Below are 12,751 nucleotides of genomic sequence, written 5' to 3'. Positions count from 1 at the left end.
TGAAATCAATATATTTGAAAATGTAGAAAACATCCAAAATATTTAAATAAATAGTATTCTCTTGTTTAACAGTGCGATTAAAACTGTGATTAATCACAATTGTTTTTTAATCTCACAATTAATCATGATTTTTAAAAATCATTTGACAGCCCTAAAGTTATGTATGAATACATTATTTCTTTTTTGCTGTGTTTTGTGACTTCACCAAAGTGCTTTTGTTCCCCTATTTTATGGGATTCACAGGCTTTTTCCTGAAAGAGAAATTGAGAAGATAGGAGCTGTTTGCCTCTCACTCATCTCCAAGTATTCTTCTTTACTCTTTTCAATAAGAGCAAAGGAGCATTAAATTATATTGAAAGGCAGCACATTAAAAACTGATAAGAATTTTTTTTACGCAGGGCATAATTAACCTATGGAACTCATTGCTACCATATCACATGGAAGACAAGAGCTTAGTAGGATTTTAAAACAATAGACACTTATATGTATCTTGAGAACATTCACAGATACATTAGATTGGGATGTCAGCCCTTAAATTTGAGGTCATTAAGGCAACCTCTAGATTAAAAAATTCTATCCACCACAGGGATTTTACATGCACCTTTGAAACCTCTGTTACTGGCCACTCTGAGACAGGATGCTAGAACAGAGGAACAACTGGTATATACCAGTATAGCAATTCCTATATTCTAACATCCTATGTTATTAGTTCTTTAAGCCCCTGTCAGCCTCAATAGTAAGAAACCAGACTATTTAATAGGTCCCCTTCATAATAGTGCAAAGTAACACCCCTACCTTTGTGGGTTTTGTCACAATTTTGTGACATTTACCCTGACCCACCCATAAACAAGACTGTACTTTTTAAATGAATCTCCAACACCAGAAATTCTGATATTTTGTCATTCCTGGATACTGTCCGCCAGGGCTGGCTCCAGGCACCAGCTTACTAAGCAGATGCTTGGGCCGGCCACTTCGGAGAGGGGCGGCACGTCCAGCTGTTTGGCAGCAATTCGGCGGACGGTCCCTCACTCCTGCTCGCAGCGAAGGACCTCCCGCCGAATTGCCGCTGCAGATCGCAATTGCGGCTTTTTGTTGTTGTTGTTGTTTGGCTGCTTGGGGGCGGCCAAAACTCTGGAGCCGTCCCTGCTGTCCACTTCTGAAAAGTGAAACCTCCAGGAATAATAATATACCACTGCCTTTTATAGTACCATTGAGTGGATAAGAAATTTTGGAGAAAAGCTGAGGATGGGTTGGTTCAGACAAACAGCAAGGCTTTTGTTTGTTGCTATCACTGTGTGTTGATCTCATGAGCTATTTATAACCTTACCAAACAAACAAGCTGAGCCGTCAGATGTGATAAGGAACTAAGGCGTACCTGCCTTTTCACTCTACTGCTGAGCAGCAATGTGGGCTCAGCATGTAGTTCCTCAGAGTGAACAAATAGCCAGACTACTCTCCTCACTTACTGGGACCTAATTGTTATTCTTAGAGAAAAAGTATTGAAAATTTCTTTCCCGTAAAGTCATGTTAAAGATTAGGTTTGACCCAACGGAAGCCTGGTGATCTGCGGTTTGAACTCAGAATGCAGGCATCTCTCTAGACTGGAAGAAAGATATGCATTCAAGCAGTTTACGTTTATAAGCAGTTTTATAAGCAGAAATGAACAAAAAAATGTTAGGTTTGGTGCCAGAGATCAATCTAAATAACTGCTAACAAGAGGGAAAGTGATTCTATTCAAATTTAAACACAATTGTATTTTGATAAACCAAAATCTGCTCATCCAGTCCAGTAGAAATGGAAGTTCATTCAGAAGACAGGATCCAAGAGCATGTTTCTACCAGTCCATTTTTATTGCAACTGGAGTCTTTCTTTGCTTTGAGGCTCTGCTGTAAAATGTGAACGTGTCTGGTTAAATGATAGATATTTCATTTAGCAAAACTTGTCTTTAACTTCAATAGTGTATCTTGCATTTTATTTGGAAAAACTCGCAGGTATTTTCCAGAAGATGAATTGTGACAATTGAAGCTTTTTTGCAAAATTTCTTGGAAGAGGTTTTCTGCAACTCAGAGTAGTTGTCTAATCAGTTTGTGTACTAGCTAGAGGACAACCTAATCAGGAAAAAAGGGGACAGGTGAGGGGAACAGAAATGTTGTAAGATAGTGTAGAGAAGTGATAACTGTAAAAGAGAAGTTAATAAAACAAGTCCTGTATATACAAAATGTCGTTCAACACACAAAATAAATTATCTTGCAACTCCAACTTGATTGGAAGAAAAAATATCCCCAAAATGAGCTGGTGTATGTGCAATTTACTTTGGTTTGGCATGAAATAATATTTCCATTAGTAAAGCCTTCTGTATTGATCTCTTACCTTTCTTTTTAATTTTTTTTAATCTTGGACAGTTTGCACTTTGTCTTTTCATCTCTGTTTTGTTTGGTCCCCCGTCCACTAGACAGTTTGACATTTTTGCATCTCTTTTCTTTGCTTTGTTCAGTATCACAATGTTTGTTGCTACTTTTGTGGGGTGTTATTCCCCCTTTCCTCTTCCCAAAATTTGACACCCACTTTGATCTTTTTAGGAGCATCTTTTTTCTTTATCAGCACTTGCTTATGGTATGAATCGCCTCCTTTTTGTTCAGAAAACATTATTAGTGTTCCAGCAGTGCTGGGATGGCTTTTATCTCCCTGTGGAATCTCATTAGCTTTACATCACAATAGGAACAGCATATGTGCAGCTATGCCAAAGTAGCCAGTGAATTTGAATTTGTTAATGGCAATATTTCTCTTCAAGCAACTTTTTCCCACATCTTCAATGCTGAGAGAAAACAGCTTTGTTTTCGGGGGGAAAATACTGTTCATTAGAGGTAGAAATATCAGTAGAAGGAGAACTGTTACTCATAAATATCTTTAGAACTGCCTGTTTTTTTGAAGTCTGGTACTGTCCTATAAATGTGAGTGCTATCTTTAAAAAAAAAAAAAATAGCTAGTAGGATTTGAAGTGTGAAGAGATTAACATAATCCATGAGATTTAATTAAAGAAATGACTGACTGGTTTAAGTTAGGAAGCTGTAAATTACTATTGTTTGTTGTTAATAATTAACTATTTTATTGCTAATTATCATTATATTGTGGTAGCTCCCAAAGACCCCAGTTAGGGTCAGGACCTCATTATGTTCTGCACAGTACACACTCGTGGGAAAATATAGTCCCTGCCCTAAAGATAATCTTATTCACAGTCAGCAGCAATTTACTCCATAAGTAGTACCATTTTAATCAATGGGGCTATTTTCAGAATAATGTATTAGTCTACATGAATAATTGATGGCAGAATCTGGCCCAAAGAAATTAGTATTTTTCATGGTATTAGTTTAAATTCAGTTAAATATGCTTTAAAATGAGGCTTGATGAAAAATAGGCTACATTGGTCCAACTATCAGTAAAGGAAGTTTGAGGTAACCAACTGTACTGTGTGAATTAGAGAGGAGCTTGTCTCTTTCTTGAAAAAACTACAAGAACACAACTAACCACTGGACAATGATATAATTTGATATTCTTATATCCAGGTTGATGCTGGTAAGCACCATTAAGATCATAGTCATAGATTTTTAAGGTCAAGAGGGATCAGTTTGACTTCTTGTATAACATGAGCAGGAGAATTCCACCAATAATTCCTGCATCAAGCCCATAATTTACGGTTGAGCTACAGCATATCTTTTAGAAAACCCCTCAGTCTTGATGTAAAGACTTCAGTGATGGAGTGTCTACCACAGCCATGGTAAATTGTTCCAATGGTTAAGTACCAGCACTGTCAAACAAAAATTCCATCTTATTTTCAGTCTCAATATGTCTCGCTTCAACTTGCAGCCATTGGCTCTTGTCATGACTTTGTCTGGTAGATTAAAAAGCCCCCTGCTATCAGAAACCTTCTCCCCGTGTAAATTGGTAAGTAGACCATGAACATATTTGTAGAGTCTTGGTTACAGAGGAGACCAAGAAGAGTGCTAAATCTGTATCGGTTTGATGTAAACAACCTTAAATGGGACTTTAAGAATGATCTTTTCTTTCCTTTTCTGTTAGAAGAGGGTATCCATTTTTCCATGAAAACATGGTACCATACAGATAAATAATGCTGTCAAATATGAAATCTTTGTGGGGAAGAGTGGAATCATTTTTTAAAATAGTATAAAATAGCTTGACTTTTAAGAGGTCTTCCACTCCTTTTCCCACAAGATTGTCTACCTAGACAATTTACATTTGGTATTGGAATTGAAACTTGAAAATAATTTTCCTCATCCAGAAAAGGGAAAATTGTTTGTGTATGAATAAAATTAGTTCTCTGAGTTCAAAATTAGTGAGTTCTCTGCTTCATCACTGTGGATCTTTTCCTCCATAGAGTAAATCAACGTGACTTAAGGGAACATAAAACTTAGGAAAAATGGCAAAAAGAAAATGTAGGCCTATAAAGAAGAGAACACTTAGGATTTTCCTCTGAAGCTGTTTGCTAGTGGTTCAGCTTGTTAATGACTCTGTAGTGCACACTGGGTTTCCTTTGTAGAGCCACAGCCAGGAGGGTATTATTCTACTCTTCTTCACTGTAGAAAGCTAAAATACAAGTTAAGCAAATTCCTTGATGTAGCTCTTGTTTTGAATATTACACTGTTCTTTTCTCAAGATTTCTGCCTATCATAATTTATATAGAAAACCTCTATAGTGCTTTCCACCTAAGGATCTCAAAGTGCCTTACAAAGGTGGGTCAGTAAACGGAGGCATAGAAAAATTAAGTGATTAGCCCAGTGTCATTCAGTGAGTCATTAGCAGAATTGGGAATAGAACCTATTTCTCCCGGCTTACAGACCCCTTCTTTAATGACTTAAACCCTGTTTCCTCCCTATATTATTAGCTATTACCATGCTGTTGCATTTTAAAGGTGCTTTTTAGTTTTTAGTGTTTGTGGATGAAAACACTAATTACATTTGTGTCTTAATGAATTATCTTGTGTAGAGAGCTAAAGAATGGGACTGTGTTTGAGAAAGCCACATAAACATCTTTGTGTTGCTCTCTGAATATCTTGGGTGTCATGTAATTCTTTTTCACATCTTCCTTTTGAGATATTATGCTGTTTCTATTTAAAGTAACACATCTTTGTCTGAAACAATGAATTAATAAGGAGGTCTTTCCCTTCTATCTGTGGTACAGGTGACAGATCATGCAACCACTGCTTTATTGCATTACCAGCTGCCCCAGATGCCAGATGTGGTGGTCAGATCCTTCATGGTAAGCTTATTTTAAAAGAAATTCTTCCAGCTGGACTTCAGCCTGGTGAGAGTGAGTGATACCAGGCAGTTTGTTACACAGAGTAATTGCCCATATTTAAAGTGGTTAAAAATAATTATTTACTAAATTCCTCAACTCACAACTGAAGAAGGTAGCCAATGTTATTAGTAATTAATACTCTTTAAAGTAAATAGTGCCGTTCTTAGTACACTGGGATGGATGGTATTAGAAGATTCCTGTATATACAACTGTATAACTCATTATAGCTCTCCGTGTTTGCTTGCTAAATCTTATCTGTGAAACTGGTCTGGGGTCAGCTCTGAAACTGACATGCAAATGAGGCCAAATTCTCAGTTATGATCTGTCCCCTTTGGACTCAAGCAATGTAAAAGAGCTGGATTCTGGCTGTCATTGGCCAGCTGAGAATTCCCATTTGAGGAGAACCCCTAACTGGCGTAAAAGCAGCAGAGCCCTGCCTTTTACCAACCGTACCTTCTGGCATGGAGTGCACACTGAGGGATGGGAGAGGACATGTCGGTAGGGGGCTGGCTGGCACTCCACTTTGCTACGTCAGTCTTCAGCTCATACCTGGTTCCTCAGGGACCACACAACTCTGGCATAATTCTTGCCACGGCTGGCACAGACTGGCTCTCGGAATCAAGAGGGGACAAGTGCGCACTTGTGCACATGCGCGCGCACACCCCCACAGACCTGTCCCACAGTTTTACCAGAAAGAATGATTTATTCTGAAATATTAAGTAGTACTATTTATTAAGAATTACCTAATTTATTTAGGTATTTATTTATTCCAGACTAACACGGCTACCCCTCTGATACTAATTTATTTAAACCAATCTGTCGCCATATACAGATTTCAGTTCACCATGTATAAACTTTGAATATATTTATAATTTTGTTTGTAAAAACAGATTTCTGTATAAACTATACTGCTGTCTGGTGAGTAAGAACAATGGTTCCTTATTCAGTACTCTTTCTGGCAGGATATAGTTTGGCAGTGGAAAACAGCTAGGGCTCAATCTACCCCACCTACTGTCGAAGAAACACTTTTTCACTGCTCATAAAATTTATTTCAACTTTTTTATAACTGTCCAGAATAAGTGATAGAGACATGGGCATTTTTTAAAATCAGGATCCGGTTTGCTTTGTCTCCCATCAGTCTCCACCACTCCTGGAGAAAACTTAGATTCCCACGTGGGAAGTTGTAAATTGCTCTTTCATGTTCCAGTTGTTAGAAGTCTGATTTCAAAACTGTTGAACTCCTTTACCTGTTGCATTTATTTAGTTAATTTATAAAATGGCCACCAAGCTAAAATACTTGTGTAAAACACTTTTCTATTAGGGAGCATCTTACAATGAGAGTCTTTAGCTACAAAATGGCAGAAGTAGGCCTTACTGGTCCAATCCATGTTGCAGGATGTACCTGAAAACTAATGTTTCAAGAACCGGTAGCACATTTGCCTGTGCGTGGACCTGTCATACTGATTTGATAAAACACTACTGAAAACTTCAGCAAAGCAAAAACGCAAGCTCATCATAAGTATCAATGTGTCGGTCCTTTTACATGTCAGGTGTTCAGTCCATTTGTCAGGATATAATGAAGTACATTATTTTTCTTTCAAAAGGTGTTTAAGTGTACAATTTAACTTCATTTACTTAATTCTATATTATGGTTCAGACAATTTTATTTTCTCTGGTGCAAGCTAAGTCAAACAGAGCTGAAGTGAATAGCTGCAGCTTACCTATAGTATTCTGTTGCCCATGTCCCTACAGTTACTGCTAAACCCAGAGATGATCTAGTTCTTTTTGAGGAAAGTTATTGACTGCCTTAGATTCTGCTGCTATAGAGAAGGCTCTGATGAAGATGCAAGGATTTGTTTCAATAAATTCACTTGACCTCTTCTTCAGAGAACAATTTTCTCTTATTGATGTAATTCAGTAGGACTTTAAATGACAAGATTCATGTGCATCCTTCACACTGTGAAGCTGCTTGTCTTGAGTTTTTTAGTTGCATATCTCCTTGAGTTTGGAATTGAGTTATGTAATGCACATTCTTATCTATGACAACCTGGTTAAGAGAGAAAACCTTTACTTGGGAATGTTTTAAGCTGTTATTTGTTGTTTATCACTTGACAACATTTTTTCTTTTGTAGCAGCATCATCAAATATAAGATTTTATAGTATTTTTATGATCAATAAGTACTATCTTCAAACTACATTAGAAAGAAAATTAGTGAACCTGATGTGAAAGTCATATACTGTATCTTCATCTATTAAGAGTTCAGGTTTCTGCACTGTGACTGCAGCAGAGGTGTGGTAGAGGAATAACAAAAAGAAAGAAACCAATATCCAGTTTACCAGGGCACAAGTATCAGAGGATGATCGAGCATAATCCTATGTCAGTTGGAATGTGAGGAGCATTGGTTGTCCATGGTGACCCTTTAGCTACAAATAACTTCTCCCAGCATGAATTTCTGTTTCCCAAGTTGCTTAATGAGAGAGAGTAGGGACTCCAGCAAAATGAAAATCAGCTGTCTTGTGACCTTGTGGTTTTCTGCATGCTTCCATTTCTATAAAATCACTGTATATCTTGCTGGGCCCAAGCCAAGGTACGTTCTCGATCCTCAGTATCATTTTGTTTGACAGGAATGATAACATTGGAGAGCATCCATATCCAGTTTGTTTAATTTCTCTCTATGCTTTTCTTTTTAGACCTGGTTAAGAAGTTACATAAAGCTGTTCCAGGCTCCATGCCAGCGCTGTGGAAAGTTTTTGCAGGATGGCCTTCCACCTACGTGGAGAGATTTCCGAACGCTTGAGGCTTTTCATGACACTTGCAGGCAGTAGTAACATGACCCAGTCCCTGATCTCGCAAGAAGGAAAGCGAATGGGACTTATGGACAGAACAGGCCTTCAGATGAGCTCTGAAGAATGCGGATGGTTCATTAGTTGATTCCCTTTCTGAACATTAATATACACATTCCTTCCTGTAGTGAAGTTCTCTTACTGAGTAGTAAAGCAGCACTATGCATTTGGCCATTTAAAAAAGAAGTCTCTGTCCAAGGTACTAATGAGGCTTTTATTTTATTTTATTTTATTTTTACTTCAATTAATGCACAAAGGAAAAGGTGGGGAAAAGTTACTGTTATAGGCAGATCATACATGGTCATATTGGGGTGTTTGTGCTGAAGTCATTCTCTGGGAACTGTCAGTTGTAGTCATTGTCATGAATAACTGATATTTTAATGAGAATATCCATGTACAATGTACATTTTGCTACAAAATTCACAATGGAGGCAAACTTATTTTTGTGAACTATAAAAAAAACTTTGTATTCAAAAAGTATGTGTCATTTACTTTGTTACTCTGTAACACACTTTAGGTTCATTTTGTATGTGTTTCACAGTTTTTGACTTTTTAAAAAACTGGAATAATTAAAAAACAATGCTATTAGAATTTTTTTCTTTGCAAGGATGGTTCTCTATGCTGCTCTTATTCTGGAAGAGAGTATAGTGTTGATAAACATGAAATTTCAAAGGCATGTGGCAGCTTGGAAGATGGATTGTACTTTTTGAGAGAGGAAACAGATGTTTCCCTTTACTAAAATTGTAATGAAAAATGTTAGCAAAATCTGCGGGTATTGAGCGGTTAGAAAATATGTGGTGAGCAGTCACAGTGTGTCTAATTCATTTGCCCCATTTTAGTATTGAAAGTTCTAAAATAAATTTAGGCTTTAAGCACAGCTTCTTTAGTGCAGACATACTTATTCAGCAGTGTGATGATTTAAAACTTGTGTGTTTTTATTCCTATAGCACTCTAGCTAAGGGTAACATGTCCACCTATAGTGCTGGTCCCCACAGAGCATAAGAGCACAGGTAATAAGCCTGAATTGAAAGTCTCTGGTTCAGTCTTCACTGATGACTCAAGGTGGGGTTGTTGCAAATAAATGCTGATTGAGTGTAGGTAGCCTCTCATACTTTTCTGGGCAATCATAGATTGTATCTGTCCCTGTCCCTATCAGTCATTTGGCTGTGCTTCCCTTTAGTGCACCTTTATTACCTTCACAAACCTAATGAAGCCAATAGGGGGAGGGCTAGAGAAGGGCTGTCACTGTTAATTGTTTGTTTTTCAGCAGATTTGATGTTGAATCCTAATGGTGCAAACTCATTTTTGTAGCCCCTACGGTTGTGTGGAGAGTGCCTCTTGCTGAAAAGTGAGAAGAATCTTTCTGAAGACTTTGTTTTTAGAGAAGACTGTTGAGTAAAGTTACCTCCTCTTGGTGGCCATGTTCAGTAAGGTATTGCACGTAGTCCATTTTATGCAAAGAGCTTAAAGTGCTCTGCTGATATCAGTGGATTAAGTCTACAGTCCAGCGGTGCAAGATGCTATTATTTAAATAGGTACAGAAACTGAAAAATTGAGAGGTTGCAACTGTCATTGTATATAGTTATGGTACTGAGGGATGGTCCACACTAACCCCCCAGTTCGAACTAAGATACGCAACTTCAGCTACGTGAATAACGTAGCTGAAGTCGAAGTACCTTAGTTCGAACTACAAGGTACTTACCGCAGGTCCACATGCGGCAGGCAGGCTCCCCCGTCGACTCCGCGTACTCCTCTTGCGGAGCAGGAGTACCGGCATCAATGGCGAGAACTTCCGGGATCGATTTATTGCGTCTAGACAAGACACGATAAATCGATCCCAGAAGATCTATTGCTTACCACCAAACCCAGAGGTAAGTATAGATGTACCCTCAGTGAAACATTCTTACATCCTGTTGCTAATGTAAAGGACTAAACATTGCAACACAGATGTTTCACCATTAATGCAAAAAAGGGACTTTGTTCAGAATTTAAGAATTCCGGGTGTGATTCTATATCTGGAACTTTTTTAGGCCAGCCCAGCTTCGAGAGAGAGGAGACAGAGGCTTCAAAGAAATGTGTGATCCTACTATTCCTTTTAAGGTTGCGAGGTGTGAATATACATTTGATTGATGATGTTGATGAATAGGAGTGAAATTTTATATATTTTACCTAGCCTTTTAATTTTTTAAAACTCTACAAGTGACCCCAAACACAAGATTGCCAAATTGGATTTAAAGGCTCTGTCAATGCAAGTAAAGTTGACTTGCTTGGTGAAAACTGGTCCCATTGCACATACTCCTGCTCACTTGCTACTATTTGACCTATCTAGCATTCTGGGTGCAAAGGTCATACAGGACAGAACGATATGTGCATCCCAGATGAGAGTGAATATTGTAGTATGGTAAGTGGTCTTGCCATCACTGCACCCGGCCTGTGAATAATTTATAGGACTTAATTTTCTTACACTGTCAGCTTTTTCTTTTTTTAAAAAACCCAAAAAGGTCATGCTATGGTTGACAGCACTTTTCAGCAGGCTTTGGAGGCTTCTGTCTATTCCATTTTGTTTATATTTGGATAATGGTGTAGAAAGCAACCCCAAAGTTCACAGGAAAATCACACGTGAAATAACATATTGGCACTTACAGATAATTAGTTGCAGAAAACTGATTCAGCCAGTCTGTATGTTTGTTAATTGAGTTTGAAATTTTAAGCTTGTAATTGGCTATCCTGATGCCGAGTCAGAAAATTTCAGTGTAGGTACCTGAACAGAAAAATAATTGTCTTGCTTGTGGACATGTAATGCAAATTCAGTTTGCATATTCCTTCAAAAAGCCCCAGGTAGATGGGAACGTTCTCCCATACAAAAAGGTCTGGCATATAGTACCTGGCAAATCGTGTCTTGTTGATAAGGCTCAGGGGAAAGAAATACAAAGCCAGTTCCAGAGGTGAAGTGTAAGGGTTGGAATATTTGCATTAAGGGGAATGGGATATAACTGTGTCTAAATTGGTACAACTTATGAACTGATGGACCGAAAAAATTACAATAGTTTAGGTTCCATTTAATCTTACCTCAGAATTTGCCCCTAAAATTTTGGATTATTGTTTGTTCACTTGCTGCTAATCACTGGGTCATGCATTCCTTAAGCCAAGGAGAAACTAATTTCGGGTTTTGAATTTTGAGGAATTAAAGCCTCTAATCAAAACTACATTCTTATGGTAGAAAGCTTTCACTGTTACACCTACCAACCATATTCCTTAGGCAATGAACATTGGTCTCCTTATTCAGTCTTAGGTAAAGAAATGGGCAGCAAGATGTGTCTTTTTTGCAGTTTGGGTAATTTTGCATTTTATCACAATCTTAGTTTGTTTCATCCTTTACAAAACCATTCAAATTATTTAAGGCAAATGATAATGAACATGTCTCCTGAGGAATGGTTGGCCATTTTCCCCTATATTTAGTGTTAGAGAGAAGTCGGAACTGCATATTTCATGGTACCTTATTTCAGCAAGGCAAATTGCATCGTAGAATGGGGTGGTAGTCAAATTCAGCAATGGGAGTGAGAGAGAAGTGGAAATGACCTATACTATCAAAGAACACTGCTGCAATGGCTTTCTTTAGTGGATCAGAAGGTAAGGCAGGTTGTGTGTTATGAAGTTGTGTTGTTCCAGCATTCAGACTACAGTACACTGATACATTAGTATAACCTGATATTGCAAAGAAAACACACTGCCCCATGATGCCTGTTGTTGCCTCAATATCACTTTACCCTAGGTCAGAGCACATGGCTGTTAAGCCTTTGATAGGATGCCTGATGTGAAGAGATCACCCTTTCTGTCTAATATGCAATCCCCCTTCCTATTAATGTGTAGCTTGTAAATTTTAAAGGTTACAAAATCCATCTTTTCTCTAAGAAAGCAACTGTAATTAATGTGAGGGCTTCTCTCAGGAAGGGACCCCTTAGCAGATATTCAGTACATATTGCAACCAGCTCTCCTCTTCCCTCCCAGCATGCACACACCCAAACCACTTTAATTTTTCTGCCGATATTGGACAAATGTAACAGGCTGAGTTTTTAATTTTCTACTCCCAGGTCTCCCTTGTCCCCTCATACATTTTTCATCACAACGCGCAGCTCTTTCCGTGCCTGCCCTGTGAACAGTATTGATCGACTGATTAAGCCATCAAGCCATGGCAAACAACTTTAATTTTCTAACCAAAGCCTTTTAGTTCTCTTGCTTTTCTTGTATAGCTGTTACCCTTGTATGGACTTTTTCATTTTTCTTTACTAACAAGATTTTTTGTTGGTTTTAAAATGGGACCTAGGCTACCAGAAGGGTTTATGCCCCTCTAATGCCAATTAAAATATCAAGCAATGATGCATTAAAAGCGAACGCTGGGAGTGCCAGATCTCATAATTGAACCTGGTTTAGAGAAACTATGAATCACTCTTATTGAAGCATTGGGGGGAGGGGCTGAAGAGTGAGAGTATCTTTGGCTGTTCTTGTTGCTCTGTTCCGAAAAAGCTGCCAGCCCCAAAGCAATGGTGTTTAGCAAAGAAGATGCACAGAGCAGGAGTGTCATACAACTCATCCC

General features: G+C 38.1%; 1 protein-coding gene across 2 annotated transcripts in view; it reads left to right on the top strand.

The window, feature by feature from the left end:
- The window catches only part of MED27 (mediator complex subunit 27), a 170,373-nt gene extending 161,739 nt beyond the window's left edge, over positions 1-8,634 (top strand). For both annotated transcript variants that reach the window (XM_034793783.1, XM_034793781.1), the window contains 2 exons: positions 5,197-5,274; positions 8,005-8,634. In XM_034793783.1, the coding sequence (XP_034649674.1) occupies positions 5,197-5,274; positions 8,005-8,139 (213 nt within the window). In that variant the 3' untranslated portion in view covers positions 8,140-8,634. The remainder of the gene's footprint in view (positions 1-5,196; positions 5,275-8,004) is intronic.
- The last annotated feature ends 4,117 nt before the right edge of the window (positions 8,635-12,751 follow it).

This window comes from Trachemys scripta, chromosome 17 (genome assembly GCF_013100865.1).
Source record: "Trachemys scripta elegans isolate TJP31775 chromosome 17, CAS_Tse_1.0, whole genome shotgun sequence".
NCBI classification, from domain to species: domain Eukaryota; kingdom Metazoa; phylum Chordata; order Testudines; family Emydidae; genus Trachemys; species Trachemys scripta.
This window is presented reverse-complemented; position numbering and strand designations above follow the sequence as displayed.